The following is an 18,034-nucleotide window of genomic DNA, read 5'->3' as shown; positions in this document are numbered from 1 at the left end:
ATCGAAAACAATACTGAAATTGTTAGTTAAATAAAGCTTTTTGAATGGAAACGTAAATCACACAACACAATGGGCATACAGTATCGCAATGAAAACGGTTTTCAAATAGTTCAATGTTAAATATTATGTAAGTTTTATTGGTTACGCAAGTGAATATTGGTGGTTTTATAGTTGGAAAATTGGAATGTGATACTTACGATTTGATAGCTAACTTTCAATAGAAGTACAAAGTACTGACAACCCAAGAAAAAGGAGGCTGTTGAATACTACAACTGTAAGCCCTTGGCCACAGTGACGGGCGGGCAGCGGGACGGCAGAGGCGGGTACAACTGAAACGTATAACCGTGTGTGATATGCCCAAAAAAAGACACTGTCTACGAACATTTCACGCACGGTTATACGTTTGAGTTGCGCATGCCGACCACTAAGTTCTTGCACTAAGAGAGAAAAGAAGCGAGGTAGTGAAGTGTGAAATTCGCGAGGGATTTACAAGTCATTCCTCAGCGCACACCACTGATTGTACCTACTACTGTCCATGCAGTAGCGCTGTATTTTTTGCCTTTAATTATCTCAAAAAGTAGATCGATTGCATATTTTTTATGTGGAAACTGACCACGAAGAATTGATTAGCGAAAAATTTACTTCGATTGGTAAATAACAAAATAAATAATAAGTATGATCGTTAATAAAAAATATTACATTCTCAAAACTTGTGAATGACTCAATATTTTTTTTTTTATTAAATTATTCGCAAATGCAAGTACGTTAACACTAAAATTTAGAGAGATATTATTAGTACATTGATTCAACCAATAATAGCCAGTAGGAAATATTAACCAAATTTGCGAAGCGCATTGGTAAAGTACATTGACCTGAATCCGATGGATGCAGATTAGAGCCATGTCCGACGCTATATTTTTTCAAGATTTTTTACTAATAGATATGATTCTGAGGTGTTTTTAAATTGTGTATATTAAATAAATAATATAAGTATATATTGCACAATATCGTTGTGGTTCAGTGCGATATTGGAATATGAAAGTGAACTACAAGCAATAGACCTCGCCTCGTTATAAGTAGAGACTTTATGATATACTTGTTTGTATACTTGCTGGTTCAAGTCGTAACGTTTTTTGCAACGCCTAGTCATCCTATCGTCCAGTTGTCCGGCGTCGAGTTGGCGACACCGAGTAGTCTCATTTCTGAATTCTTCGCCTCATTTTCTTTTTGTTGTTGCCTATACAATACAAGGGGCGTCATGATATCTTATTATCTTTTGTATAGAGAAAAAAAATACAAATATAATTTCATGACAGTATTTTGGCGACTAATACTTTAAGCCGTCTTATACCATCTGTGGGTCATTAATTTTTCAATTGTTACAATTCATTAAGATCGTGTTTATTTATTCATTTAATGTGAATTATCATTATTTATTAGGTTTTTTGTGGAAGCCTGACCAAGCGAATAAATAAAAACGTTAACCAACGTAGCAAAACAAAATAATCTTCCACTGAATGACCTTTGTTTTGAAGCAGCCGTATTTTATAAAAAGCCTTCGTGAACAATGATGCCCCCAAGACCTCGTCCCAGTTTTCTAGAACCAGTTCTTTAAATTGGGCCTTAATTATAATTATCTATATAATATTGGAAAGCCTCAGAAATATACGTATTTGAGTAATCTACAAAATTTATAATTTTCAAATTGAATAATTATGATTAGGTAACGCAAAGACGGTAATCTTCTGTTAACAGATTTTGAATAACAATAATTTTAGTGAAGCAATGCACAGGGACAGTTTCAACAAATGATAGCACTATTTACTTTTACACAGTTTATCAATTGAATCATCATTTAGGTACTTAATAGAATTCCATTTTACAAAATGATAATATTATAAATTATAAAATATTTTATAAGATGTTCTAAGTTTATAGCGTATTAATACCACTATTAATCATCACCATAGTAGTCAAAAGCTTTGCGCAGTAAGTGAAAGACATGTGATTGAATGATACCCATATTTCTAATTATTATTTCTAAGATTTTTCGTAATTATGTACGTATTTCGTATGTTTTTAGGCTTTTTAAAGGTTCGTAGTTTAACGAATTTTTGTGAAAAATATAAAATCTATATTATTATTTGAATATTAATATTATAATAACAGGCATATACAACTTCAAATTGGCTGTGCGGGTCTATTCTATACACAAGCGTGCTTTCGGTCTGCTACGATAGCTAAATAGGGTAGGAAAGTATCGAATAATTAACACTTATTGCAACAATTACAATTAATTAACCGTCTGAACTGTCAAAACTGTCTATCTCGGACTAAAATTTATCACAGCTAAAATAGGTGCTGTTAAAACATAGTTCTTATTGTAACAATTATAACTAAAATATTGTAATTGTCATAATAAGTGTTAATAATTCGATACTTTCCTACCCTATTTAGCTGCCGTAGTGGACCAAAAGCAGCCTTGTGTATAGAATAGACCCAGTGATCTACTATCCAGTATAAAAATGGTTGTGATCTTTTACACTCTACCATTGTTATTATTCAAATTGAAAAATCTAGTATATTTGGATTAGAACACTGAAGCATAATTAATTACACAAAAACACTTTTCTTTCGCCGTTGGAAATAAACACTTAATTTTCCATACGTGGTGAAAATAATAAGTTTTGGTCTCCGATCGATCGACACAAAATCCACCCCGCGACCGACGCATTGGACATACCGTATATATCTCAAGATGTTTTAGAAACATGTTTTATCGAGCCGGTTGATATAAATTTTATTCCGGACAGCACTATCCGGAAGTGGAAGTTGTCACAAAGAAAAAAGAGGGACGTTCAGAAGTTATTATTTATCTACATAATGAATGATATACGGAAGTAAAATATTGACAAAAAATAAGCGGCTAATTTCCCTGACAGAGTAATCTAAATTATCTTAAATATAGTTTTTCATATTTATGATAAATGACATAAATAATAATTGTAGCTTAGACTGAATACAAAACAATAATTCAGTTTGCCTTGAAAATCAATTGGTGATTACTAGCATTTAATAATATGATATCCAAGTGACACAAATAAAAAAATACGTGTTTTATCATTATTAATTCCTACTAATCGATAGCTCCGAATGATCAAGCATCGACGAAGCCATTCAAGTTTGGTGAACCAGAAGGTAATAACTTTGAGAAAATAACTTTGGTGGGTTGATGATATCTCCCTGCGCAGACAAGGTGGGATTGGGCCTGCTCTAGGTGTGGGAGAAAGAGTAGAAATCTTCTTCTTCCTCTTTTGCCATATCCGCCCCTTAACTGGAGCATATGGATACCATGTGGCGCCTCCAAGAATCCCTGTCGCTTGCCAGACTTCTTGCTTCGTTCCAGGTCAAACCAGCATCCCGTAGATCTACCGTATACACTCTGTAGATTGTATTTAGCGGCCTTCCAGAACGCCGGAATCCGGTCGGCTTGAAGAACAGGGAAGCCAGGTTGAAGTTCTCTTCTGGCATCTGCAGCACGTGGCCGAGCCAGGTCCAACGTCGTCTCTTCACTTTCAGCGTGATGAGAGGCTGCTTGGTGCGTTCTCTTATCTCCTCGTTGCTCCTAAAGTCATACCACTGCACACCCAGTATTCGTCGCAAACATCTGCTTTCGAAGCTCAGTATACGGTTGCTCTGAGCCTTTGTAAGGTGCCATGATTCGCTACCGTAAAGCAGCACCGTCAGAATGCAAGCGTCGAATAGGCGGCATTTGGTTTTGACCGAGTACAATCGTGAGTGCCAGACATTCCGCATCGAGTTTAATGTTGCTCCAGCCATTCCCATTTGAATAGCGAGCTCTTTCTGCAAAATGCCATCTCCCGTGATGTGTACCCCCAGGTACTTGAAGCTTTTGACGCTCTCGATGTTTTGTCCGTCGCTAATCAGAGGGAAATCTGGATCAGGACAGGTGCTATTACACAAGACGTTGGTTTTCTTCGCGTTGATTTTCAAACCAACGCGAGAGGAGTTGTTAGCAACCTGTCGATTGTTTCTTGAATGCCTTCGATTGAGTTATCGAATAGGATAGCGTCATCGGCGTATTCCAGGTCACATAGTTTCACCGTGGCGGTAACAGGTATGCCTCGGTCGGGTGGTATTGACTTCCGTAGTATGAGTAAATATAAACATACAATTTCTCGCTTTAAACTGATGCATAATTTCTCTTTACCGTCGCGCAGTAGGCTCTTTGTACAGTAATAAAATAGTTTACTGGTGAATGCAATGCAAAGTGAGAGTAAACCAAAGATGACCAAAACCCATAATTTTCACTACGAATGGGAAATCGTCTTATTGCTGAATTTGTAACGTCTCAGTGTCCTTATAAAAATTGATCATCAGATTTAACCTGTCCACCATCAATATTATTTTTATTATAGGTATTCTCAATTTTAATACTATCTAAGAATCTGCCAGACGTTCCATTTTAAAAAGTCTATTTTGGTTTATTTACTAATTCTGCAAAAAATCGTAAAAGCTTTTTCATTAAAATTTATTTATATAAAATTTGAAAAGTGGTTATTTTGCTTTCGTTAAATAAAAATGCTCGCATTAAACTGCAGAAAAGTATATCAGTACCTAATTGAATTGTCTACATATTTTTATAATTAGAAATAAATAAACTAAGCTTTTGTTGAATTTCATTTGATTAAATAGATAACAGCCGTTTGACATATTATAACACTTTTTAAAAAGACATTTTTTTTATTTTTAAGAAAGTAATATTATTAATTCGACAAACATAATTTGGAATTCCTCAGAAACATACTTATTAAAAAAATATATCGACTCAATCCCACATCTAACGGATTCCGGATCTTGCTTAAAATCCACGAATTATGGTCGCCGATTTTAATTGAATTTATTAAACCTTGGACGCATAGTTTTTGATTAATTTCATCGTAATGATGGCAGCTAATATATACCTATATTTTTCAGGTATCCTGAACAGCATTCTCCTCCATTGAGGTATGACTAAAGTGGCATTTCTTGATTATTGGGTTACCAAAATTTCATCAAAACCATTCCGTCATATTTTACGAATTCAACCAGATACATAAAACTGTACACTTCATAACGTGACAAATATTCAGTAACGCAATCTAGTATTGGCATTGTACGCAACTGGTAATCTTTATTGCCCAATAATCCTTATGCCACCATTTATTACAACGTTTTTATTAACTTGTATTCTTGTTTGTCCGGTGGTTGATTGTCCAGTACAAATCTTGCATTCGATTTTTAACTAACTTCCCGACCAGCTAGACATTTGAAACTTTTAGAATATATCAGAACACGATGCCAATGTATTATTTTAATACTTTTATCCATCTTTAAGCAGAATTGAATGCATTTTCAATTAATTCTGTTTTGTATGGAAAGTTATTTCAAAAAAATCTGTAAAAAGTAAAAGACTATTATTGGTTGGTAAGGGGGTGGTCCTAGCAACTAAATTATTAATATATACGTGCGTTACTATGGAAATTAAAATGAAATGCCAAAATGACATTTCAGTATTCTATATTTTTTTGTTTGTTTGTTTTTTATTTACTTCATATCAAGTACAAGTTTGAGCATATTGATCATAATAATTCAACAGAAAATTTAAAAACGTTGTATATAAAAAAAAAAAATTTATCTTGTAATTATCTTTATTTCGTTTGTAAAATAGATATGCACAAAAAACATGTTAAGTTCATTAATTTATCTACATTAAAATACGTATTTATTCAATAAAGCGTTCTGCGACAAAAATAAACCGTGTTTGCTTAGAATATAATACAATGATTTATTATAACACTATCAATCAATCTTATATCGTATAGTTGTTATCATAAATGGTGCAAGTTAATACATTTGTATAGGAATACAGCCTTTATTTTATATGGAGGCTTAATACGAAGCTCATAAATCGTATGCGATATAAGAATCAAAACTCGAATAAAAACGTTGTTACGACATTTAATCAGTTAATCAAGCATTTACTGTCCTTTGGTAGGAAATAAATCGCGTCTAGTTGGATAATAATTGTATGGGATCTTAATCTGCTTAAAAGGCTTTTAAGTGAAGCTACACTTTGTCTCGCGAGACTTTACAAAGCTTTTTCAGTTTTGTCTTTCACTTCTCGAGTGTTGTGCTGGTTTATTTTCAAAAATATCTTTCTCGTACCATTATAGACTCATCTCCTGACAGTGCTTCTCTTCCACAGTTTGAGATGCAAGAAAATGTAGTTATGTTAAAAAATGGTGTCAGCAAAAACACTTTTTTTATATCAGTGTTTTCCAACAGTAGCTCAAAAGGAATTTTACTATATTACAATAACATCATCATCAGTTAGAACCGATCACGTGTTCGTCGATCTACCAGGTGTTATAGCAAACCATCAGCTTGACTTTAAAAAACTAATTAATTTGTGATAGGTATTGTTAAATGATAACATCTAACCACCATTCAACACTGTTATCCAAGCTATGTGGAGAACAGGCACCGCTAGCTCAGGGTACTGGGTTTCCACACTATCTCTCTGATGAATTCCAATCCTGTTACGGAAAGGACCATCGAAATCAATTGGTATTCGATGGATAATGTCTACCATACCGCTGCAGCGGTTAATTGCGAGCACTGAAAACTTGACTCTATTGGACGCCAAAGCCTTTTCTATGAAAGAAAAGAACATAAAAGAACATAATATTACGGGATACAATTAAATTAAATGAAACACCGTGATAATTTTAACCTCACTGTATTTAAAATAAATGCAATTAAAAGTCAATGATACATAAATGGCGACATGACGCCATAGAAAAATCACCACCGTTCACAAACGACGAGGTTATAATACATAAATATTTACGTTATACAAAAGACACCATATCAGCGTCTGCTAACTGAAATTCTAACACAATAAGTTCTCAGCAACTAACTTAAACTTAAACCAAAATATCCACATGTGAGTGAGGTTATAATTAAAGCAAAGACTTAAAATTAATTAATACTAAAAAATGAAATGTATTTACAGCCGCATAGCGATTCCGCTATGCGGGATGTGCTCCTCCCACGTCCACTCGTGTCAAGGGTCAACCAGAAAGGACGGAAATCCAAACAAAATTCGATCGCCTGACATCGATCCCCCCACCACTCAAACAACCCGGAAGCTTGAAGTGCCAATCGCAGGATTTTTGTGTTGCCCGCGAGAGAAAAACCTCTCCACTAATTACAATGGTTAATTAGCCCGTTGGTGACGTCTGCAACGTCACAATATACAATATAATATGCTACGTAGGTACTATAAAATAATACGTACACATATTTAAGGCTATACTTCAGCTGAGACATGGTCTAAAAAGATCGTGACTAGGCGATGCGCGGATTATGCAAACGACGCGAGCCGAACTAAATATAATTTCATAAAAATTCAACATGCGTCCTTTTAATGTTATATTTATTATTATATTCGTAATAATAATAGTATATTCATTGACTTCTTTTCAAGTACATGTGGAACGTTTTTTAGTCATCTTTACACGATTTAAGAATATATTCCTCCGACGCCATCACAAAACAAATTGACATGCTCACACCTCGACTGTCAGTCTCCGATTGGCGACGACTGCTAAATTTCGTTCCACCTACTGTTGAAAATTATATGCCGTTACACTTATGTATGCTCTTAATATATCCGTGCATATCACTGAAAAATTAACATGCAAAATTGACGCGGGATTCGAACCATCGGCTCTCGTCTATAAAAGCGGATATTTTTATGATTTAACAACGACGTGTGCGTAAAATCATAATCATCCTTGGAAAGTTTCAATCATATATGAAAGCACTGTTTTGATAATTATGCACTAGATGGTGTTGCGATTTATCATATAAAATGTATATTTGATTATTATTCGACAATAATAATTGTACGGTTTATTTATATAAGTTATACTTATTTTGGGGCGTTTGGTAGAGAGTGAAATTGAGAGCTGTGCGCGATAGTATGAAGTTAGCTGCGAATCAGTTAGCTTTATATAAACGCAAGTTTGATAATAGAATTGTTACGTTGCCTAGGCAACGAATTTATTATTGTCGGCTATTTGCAATTCCTTACGTAAACAAACGATTAAACATCAGAATGACAGTTGTTACTTTAAAAATAAAAACAACGAGAAATAATTAAGCATATAATTTAGTAATATAAGTTAAATTATATAGAAATAAACCCACGGCGCTCTAATTTGCGGCCCTTTTTCTTGAGTGTGTAATAATTATATAATATATAAGATAATTAAGAGCTAGTCGAAGAATCTAGGTTATCATGAGTTTTGTTTTGTTACGCCAAAGAAGTATAACTTCTAATCCACGTACATAAGTACACACACCGATTTATTTTTATGTCATATATTAGCGTCAACTATATTATTATATTTAGGTTAAAATATCTCTAGTTATCGTGATGATTTCTTTTACAACTAAATTTAAATGCGTATGTATTATTGTATAAAATTAAAAAAAAATGTTAAAAATAAGTATTTTTTCTCAATTTCACGATACATTTAAATTTCATTTTAATGTCAGTATAACGGATATAGTTTTTGTTATGATTGAATTTAAAAAAAAATTGGTACTAAAAATATATATGTATTATTAAATAATTAATTGAAAGAAAAATATTATTATAGTTAAAACAACTTAGCTTTTGGGAATAGCGTCTCTATCCTAAGGCGTCGGTTTATAGATAAGTGCATTTTCCATTCAATTTGGCGCCACGACGCCAGAATCTCCCGACGACGCGCGACGCTCGGCGTCCTTTCACGGCGATATGAAAACTTTCAAAGCCTACAGCTACTTATCAGAGCCTTTTCAGAGTTATTCCACGCGTGACAGCCTACCTGCTTATGTAGTACCGAGGCTTTAATTGAATCCAAAGTACCGGGATTGAATATACGGGCTTTATTCATATTTCAATACGATCAAGTTTCAGATTGAATGTCCTTATTAGTCGAATTTTGCAGTTCATATACTGTGTCATACTATTCATCATTTTAAAGTAAAGCTTTGTTTAAGGTATCGCTAGATTATCGTATCTATATTATTATTTCCATATTTAATAGCATTTGTTTCATAATGTTTTTATTTAAAGTTATAGTATTTTCAACAAAATTAAAGTATCAACTAAATTACAAAAGTGTATAAAGCGACAATTTAAATGCTCATTAACTCAAAAATTCGCACGATGTATTCCATTCGGAATTTTGTCACTGTTTCCACGCGATCACACTATAAACTCAGTCTATCCTCGATATACTTGTATTTCGTGCAAGCTTTACTACACATTGTGTATTTCCGTTTGGTGTTTCGTTACACTTTTCTTAGATTACAACTGTATGATCTTTGGGAAAATGTTGCGATGTAAGTTAGTTGTAAGTACATCTCAGAAATAATGTGTATCAAATCACTTACTTTCCATCTACACTTTCCAATTATTTACTTACAAGTAAATTCATTCAATACAATATTTTACAAGCTCATATCGTTTTAGTATTATTAGCATGTTTTGTTTTATTTTCAAGCCGCAACAGTGTTTGTATATATTTTTTTGAATATGTACGAATATTTTGTATATTTTTTGCGTTAATCTTTATTTTACTCTGTTAATAAATTCCGTTGTGAAATAAAGTTACGCTACGTTTCACAATAAAACAGTATTTAAAAATGAACATTCGCATCTATATAGTTATAAAATTATATTACATACTTTTTGTTTAGTCAATAAATCTGGTGATAACTCCAAAACTATTAAACAATTGATATGCATTTTATCTGGAATATGAAATGTTTAAATACTGCGTACTTTAAATTAGCAGAACAGAATGGATATGGTTAATATGTCCTATAATGTAACATCGTTCAGCTCTATAATCAATATGTTATGCGATTTCATGGCACTGTATATATTTTAAAGAACAAAAAGAAATGTCAGTAGAATATACATACACGTAGAGTTGGGTTTCGGGAATTCTCGAGAATTTTTTGAGATTTTCCATCCCGAATCTCGAGAATTGAAATTTTGAACATTTCGGAAAATCCCTGAAAAAAAAATTACACAATTAAGCCAACGTCGACTCAAAATGAGCGCATTTTTTTCAAGAATTTTGTGTCTCAAAAGCATGCGCGATTGTCAGACACAGCCATTGACAGTCTGTTTTTTTGTAATGTTTTAAATTATTTTTGTGTTTCTACTTCTATTTGTTTGTCTTCTTATTTAAAAAAAATTATATTTTTTTAATTTGTCTGTTTTTCCAGGTTTTTTTTTAAATTCCTCGATATCTCGAGAATTCTGGAAAATTCTTTTCTGGAAATTCCGAATCTCCAGAATTCAAAATTTCATCATTTCAGGAAATTCCAAATCTTGAGATTGAGGTTTACTCGGGAAATACCCAACTCTACATATACGTACGTGAAAGAACGGTGGGATTTTTAGTTCCGTAAATCCACGCTAATACATCTGTGGTTATGATACAATGGCCAATACCTTGGCCAGTCTGTGATGTAAACTCACTCCGCTCTTAAAATATATGTATTTCAGTACATTTTTCGTCATCTACTTCATGTTGTAAATTTTCACAGAATAATTGACAAAACAAATGACAAATAGTAATAAATTACTAATTATAAATCTGTGTACGTAGCCAAACCCGATGTTACCATTGTGAAATACTGTAAAATCGTAAGACTGGTGCGGTAACCCAATGTGACGATACAAGTGAAATGAAATGTATTTATCAGCACAGTAAGAGACAAGATATTACATACCTAACTCATTCTGTTCCTTTAATATGAAAGCATGTATTTGCAATAATAATTTGTTTTCGATTTATGTATTTGGTTTTTTCTTACTTACATAAATTATTATAGTGTAAATAATATTAACAGTATGTATTATACATTTAAGTGTGTTTACAGTGTATACGAATGTATTTCATGTGTATAAACCAAGTTTTTAAATGAATTTATGTAGATTAATTTAATTGATATTATGGCACTTGTCAATTAGACCAACTCCACTTAGCGCAAACCAGTTTGAAAATTAAAATAAAAACAAAACACATTGTATGTAGAAACGTATTTTTAGATTATGGTAGGTTGTGTTAGTTTGTGTTTGTTTTTACGTGTCAAATGATCAAATAGCGCAACACCAAGACGTTTTGCATCGAGTGGAACAATTGACAAGTACCGATAGTATTTTAAAAACCTGCGAAATAATATTACAACTAAGAGAATGAAATCTATAGTATATATATTGTTTTGTTACCTTTTCTATCTTAATCTATAAACTAATAGCTACGTAAGATTGGATGTCGACTGCACCATTTCTTGGTTGCTATACTGATATTATTTCTCAATTTTTTTATTGGATATTATTCCACAAAAGGTAATACCAGGTAATGAAATAAAAATGTCAATCAATGGCATAACTGTTATAATTAAACAAATATATACTTTAAATATTAACCTAAATATTAGGTGTATTACAATTAATCAATATTATGGTAAACTCACATTTTTAATCTCTAATAAATTTAGATATGTACAACAATATTAACGTTTGGAAACATTTTTACCGCGTTTTTATTAGCTCATATTCTTGTTTGTCCAAATCTTGCAATCGATTTTTAACTAACTTCCCGACTAGATAGACATTTAAAACTTTTAGAATATATCAGAACACGATTACAATGCTTTTTTCTAATACTTTTAGCCATCTTTAAGCAGAATTGAATTCATTTTATTTTCACTTAATTCTGTTTTGTATGGAAAGATATTTCGGAAAAAATTCGTAAAAAGTAAAATACTATTATTGGTTGCTAAGGGGGTTCTAGCAACTAAATTATTAATATATACGTGCGTTACTATGGAAATCAATATAAAATGTCAAAATGATATTTCTGTATTCTATATTAAATTTAGTCAGTATTACTGTCAAGTACAAAAAAAAGTATTTATTAATACATAGAATTGTCAAGTTTATATGATTCAACAGAAAATTTAAAAACGTGGTATATAAAAAGTTCTTTTTATCTCTAGATTTGAAATTTACATCAAAATGCCTGGATATAATTATCATAAAAAATATATACAGTATAATATTGATACTTTACTTACTTAATATAAAATTTTCGTTTAAAAAATATTCCTATTTGTAAAAAGCTATCACTTCGATGCCAGATTCAGTACGTAAATTTAGAGAATCTTTTATACTTTTATACCATTTGAAATCGATCACTATGCTTTTTATCCCCTTAATACTCTATAAAATAACCCAAATGTATAATATAAAAACAATCCAATAATAAAAATATAAAATTGAAAAATTTCCATATAATCTGAGATTTGCCCTTCGTGCTTTTTATGTCTCTTTATGGCTCGTGCAAAAAAGCTCTTTATTTCGTGTCTATTTTAGTTTAGTCGACGAATCAAATAAAATTTCAGACGACAGCTAGATTATTTAAATTTTAAAAGGTCGTAAATTTTAATTCGCTGTGACAAATCCCAAAAAACAATATACGTAATAAAAATCTGCCAAAATAATATTGTAGGTAGCTATAAATTAGTATTTTGTTTGCAAATTGTTTTTAAAAGAGTAAGTGGACTGTATTAGCGGAGTTTAACTGCAACCACGCGGGAAAGGCAGGGTAGACGAGTGTGGATTAACGAATTGGAATCACTGATGTTGAAGTTATCTAAAAGTATATTAACAAGCAGTATCCCGGGATGTGCACATGATTTTTTTTGTTATAATAATGATATATGCTATTGCATTAAAGACAGTTGGAACACTTTAGTGATTAGGCGTTGCTTTATTGAAGTTTTTTTCGCAACTGACTGAACTAGGCTGAATTAAGCAAGTGTTCATTGATTATTTATGTGGCTAGGGTTAGGAAGGTAGGTAGGGCACAATAAGCTCAAACCAAAGCAATTAGTACGTTGCCCATCAGGTGGCCATTAGATATAATTAGCATGATATTTAAATGTGGTAATTGAATATTAACTAAAAGGTCCGCAGCTAATGGGATTTATAATGCTGCCTCTTTCATAATGGCCCAAGTAAGGCGAATGTACGTAGTCATAATTGTGAAAAGGGCGTCACACGCGTTGTATGGCCCACGGCCGGCAAATGTTTGACGTCTATCGGCACAGTGTCCGTGTTTCAACACGCATCAAAGAGCTTATACTTAGGCCCTTGTGAAGGAAAACATTACACATTTTTTTTTGAATATAACCGTCCTCGTCCGGTCTTAAATAAATAAATAAATGTAATCAAATATCAATTATTTTCGATCTTCAAAGCATTGCATTTATAAAAATATTAAATAAACACTATAGATATAATACGTGGATATTAAATACTATTTAAAAGAGACGAGATAATTGAAAGGAAATAGAATATACCTACATTATAGACCGATTAGAAATATAGGAGAAAATTAAAACAATAAATCGCTAATAGTTGAAACTGAACCTATCTATTTAATGTAAAAAATACGTCAATATTAATAGGGCTATCAAATATGTCAACCGCACGATAAGCAGCATCATTCAACATCACCTTTTCCCTGATTTTGCGTACCTTGAAAATTGTTAAAACGAGTTACATTCGTGAAAATATAGAAAGTATTATATTCTTGTTAGTATATAATATTATCACGAATTGAATAAACATGAAGTATGTTGATAGGATAGGATACTGTGAAGAAAACGAATGGGAAATTTTCTTTGACTTTTATTGTCCTAAGTTATATTGTCATATACGAGGGTGGGTCAATAAGTCCTTAGAAAAGCCGACAGGTGGCGCGACTAGTACTGCAAGCGGTTTGTTTTCATGCAGCGGCACTACCGATTCAGTATGCTGCGAAGTTTCAATCAGATTGGTCGGGTTGTTGTGTGTTTCTCGTACATTTAAAAAAAAAATTTGCTTGTGGAAAATGGAAAAATGGAAAATGGAGAAAATTGAGTTTAGAGTTGTTATTAAACATTTTAATATAAAAGGGTTAACAGCAAAGGAAATAAAAAATGAGTTGGATTTAGTTCACGGCATATCTGCTCCTTCACTTGCAACTATTTATAACTGGTTAAATGAATTTAAACGTGGCCGTACATCAACAAAGGATAAACCACTCTCAGGACGTCCTGTAGAGGTGACTACACCAGAAATGATCAATAAAATCCACGATATGGTGTTAAGTGACCGAAGATTAAAGTTGAGTGAGATAATTGAGGTTACAGGGATCTCAAAAGGTAGCGTCATTTCTATTTTACATGACAAATTGGGCATGAAAAATATTTCTGCAAGATGGGTGCCACGTTTGCTCACAGTCGACAATAAACGCAGTAGGGTGGTGGCCTCTAAAGCTCTGTTGTCGCTCATGCAACGCAATCCGGATGAATTTTTTCGTCGCTTTGTGACTGTAGATGAAACATGGATACACCACTATACTCCCGAGACGAAAGAACAGTCAAAGCAGTGGATTGCGAAGGCAAACCATATCCAAAGAAGGCGAAAACCGTAAAATCAGCTGGTAAGGTTATGGCTACTGTATTTTGGGATGCGCGTGAAATTATTTTCGTTGACTATTTGGAAAAAGGAAAAACAATAACAGGGGATTATTATGCATCTTTATTGGACCAGCTAAAAAACAAAATTGAAGAAAAACGGCCTCATTTAAACAGGAAAAAAATCCTCTTTCATCAGGACAATGCCCGTGTTCACACATGTTTACGATCAATGGCTAAAATTGAAGAATCGAAGTTCGAATTGGTCGACCACCCACCGTATTCGCCAGATTTAGCCCCCAGTGACTTTTTCCTTTTCCCAAACTTAAAAAAATGGCTAAGTGGACAACGTTTTTTTTCAAATGAAGAAGTCATCGATCGGACAAATGCTTATTTTGAGGACCTTCCGAAAACTTATTTTTCTGACGGTTTAAAAAAAATTGAGAAACATCTAACCAAGTCTATTGAGCTCCAAGGAAATTATGTTGAGAAATAAAAAAAAAATACAAAAATAAAACCTGTTTTAATGCTTTTTTCTAAGGAATTATTGACCCACCCTCGTATTATGGAAAAAATTCACACATCTACAAAAAAAAACGATACAGTAAATTTTCTCAGGAAATGGTAAAAGCATGTATTTTTTTCCCTGATTTTGGTTGAGTGACTTTATACCATTGTCTTATTTTGCATTTTTTCAAGTGTGTTTTATTATTGACTTCATTTATTTATTATCAAAAATTCCTCCCATTCAATTATTTTGAATAATATCGAAAACAACCATTTGTATTTTTAAAAATTGCCTCTAAGTTTTTCGCATGTTTGAACCGTATCTCATTGTAGGACAATATGTAATACATTAATATATTATAATAGATATTCATCAAGCTGATTTGAATTTGATATAGGTATTTATTGAAAATATGCTTTAAAATCTAAAGATTTTAAACTGTATCTACTTAAATACTAAACTAATAAGAAATAATTACTGTATTTCACGTACAGCATAATAGTCGTTGATCACAGCCGTGATTGTATTTAATTGAGAGCAAAGAAATCAATTAAAAATAGATTAACAATAGTAAAACGTATTGGTCTAACTTTGCGAATATTATTGGTCTTTGGATCGCTGTATATTATCGAGAAGAGATATTCTAATCATATTCCTTAAGTACTATTCCCTTAGCACCTACTACCATTCGACAATATTAATTTTAATGTTTCAATAATATTACAATTATTTTGCGACCAATTTAATTTCTTCGTATCTTAAAGTTTTGATTATATTGAGATGCACGTCGCGTAGGTACTATCACGCTATCACAACGATAAATTTAGTATATGGTTTCGTCATTTTGTAGAATATTTTGAACGATTGCCACTCTGTAAATTCAATAATGGAAAGTGCCAACTCTATTGAATTAATTATTCATTATTCATGCTAATTTAAATTCATTTTTAACAGTTTTTACGTGTGTGTACGTTAAAATTACTTGTGATGTTATATCCATAGATAATATTTTGAATAGAACCCAACCTGCAGAGCATAGATAACAGACAAAATTCTTATAGAAAATACATAGTGCCAACCGTTAAAAACAAAAATTTCGCGATTTTTACATGAGTCGAAAATGTGTAGGCATATAGAAAATCACATGCCTAATAGCATAATACACTAACAAAGTTTAATGTGCACTATTTATGGCGGATCTTAACAGTCTACCTTCACCCTTCGCCACTGAATATACGAACTTAGTTTCAAACTGTAAGCGTAATGGTTATCATTTTCTGCCACTGGTGCCGTACTCAGTATCGTCGTTCACTCATCATAAATACTCTCTAATGATGGTCTAATGGTGTGTCCACAGTATATCGTTCTACTACGAGTTCTCCAAGGAGCAAGACTACATCTGCACGACTCCTGAGGACTCCGGAATGCACCTCTGCAACGACTTCCCGCCCTTCCGCTACGGACCCCTCGTGTGCAATGAGACCGCGCAGGCCAATTCACAAAACTATCCGACCAATGTATCCTGCGTCAACTGGAACCAGTATTACACAAAATGTACGCAGCGGGGCTCGAATCCCTTTCAAGGCACCATTAGCTTTGATAATATAGGACTGGCTTGGGTAGCAATTTTTTTGGTGAGTAAATCTTCATATATTTATTTATTTAAGAAAACAAAACATTGTGGACAATGCATCATCATCAGGGGCGCGACAACCCGGTGTGGGTCTTGGCCTCCTCCAGCAGCTCCCTCCACCTGTCCCTACCCAGTGTGGCATTTTCCAATTTGATACCCCTAGAACACGGCAGTCATTGGCAGCTCCATCCAACCAGCGAATCTTTGGCCTGCCTCTTCTTCTACGCCCTATTGGATTGCCGGACATCACTCTCTTTACCGGTTCATTGTCATTCATACGGTGCACATGTCCTAGCCATCGCAGTCTCCCAATCTTAATTGGTTGAACTGTGCTGCAATCTTCGTATAGCCCGTAGAGCTCAGCATTATATCTTCACCTCCAATTGGTGCCGTCACTGATCGGTCCATATATACGGCGGAGAATTTTTCTTTCAAAAATGTTCAGGGCTCGTTCATTTCGCAGAGTTAATGTCCAGGTTTCCGATGCGTAGGTGAGCACTAGCTTTACAAGTGTCTTGTAAAAAGTGCTTTTAGTTTGGATAAAATAGTATGCGGGACTTAAAATATTTTAACAGGTCAAAGTAGCATTTATTAGCAGACATGATTCTCTTGTTGATTTCTTCTGTAATATCATTATGTCGAGTTACAAGAGAACCAAGGTAAGTATATGAAATTATCGACCGTATCAAACTTATATGCACCGATATCTAGCTTTGGTGAGCCTTCTCGTGGTGTGACAGACAGGCATGTATTTAGTTTTTGTAAGCCCATTCTTTTGGCAGAGGCTTCTAGTATTGTGAATGTCTTTGACATTGTGGACATAACAAATCTAAATTCAAGGCGTACACAACATGAGTTTTACATTATAACAAATATTACCCTCACAGGAGAGAAGAAGAGAATATATAAAATAATAAAAATAAAAACATACTTAAGTACAATTTTATACAGAAAAATTAAATTTCGACCACAAAATACATAGCACGTCACCGAAAATTCTACGTCTTTGGGGAGCGCATTGACTAGTCTCGCACCGCTCGATAATGTTGCCTGAAAGGCTTGACACGAGGAAACGGTTCCGATCCAGAATAAATCATGGCTGCAACCACGTAGTGATAGGTATGGGTTTACGGAGGGTGTTGATTTACACTTTTCCACATATTAATTATATACTACCGATTCAGGGACATTAAGTATATTTCGCTTGGCAAGTAACAATTAATTACTAACAACATTTGTAAACGCGCGATTTGGTGCGAAAAAGGTAGCGAATCGTATTTAGAGGCGAC

General features: G+C 33.3%; 1 protein-coding gene across 1 annotated transcript in view; it reads left to right on the top strand.

Moving 5' to 3' along the window:
• Nucleotides 1-18,034, top strand: part of LOC147070499 (voltage-dependent T-type calcium channel subunit alpha-1G-like) — a 630,303-nt gene that overhangs the window by 488,789 nt on the left and 123,480 nt on the right. The window contains exon 9 of the mRNA XM_085949528.1: nt 16,470-16,746. Coding sequence (XP_085805654.1) covers nt 16,470-16,746 — 277 coding nt within the window. The remainder of the gene's footprint in view (nt 1-16,469; nt 16,747-18,034) is intronic.

The sequence above is a fragment of the Rhyacophila brunnea genome, unplaced genomic scaffold (assembly GCF_057557595.1).
Source record: "Rhyacophila brunnea isolate RB1 unplaced genomic scaffold, BYU_Rbru_1.0 scaffold_22, whole genome shotgun sequence".
Lineage (NCBI taxonomy): Eukaryota > Metazoa > Arthropoda > Insecta > Trichoptera > Rhyacophilidae > Rhyacophila > Rhyacophila brunnea.
This window is presented reverse-complemented; position numbering and strand designations above follow the sequence as displayed.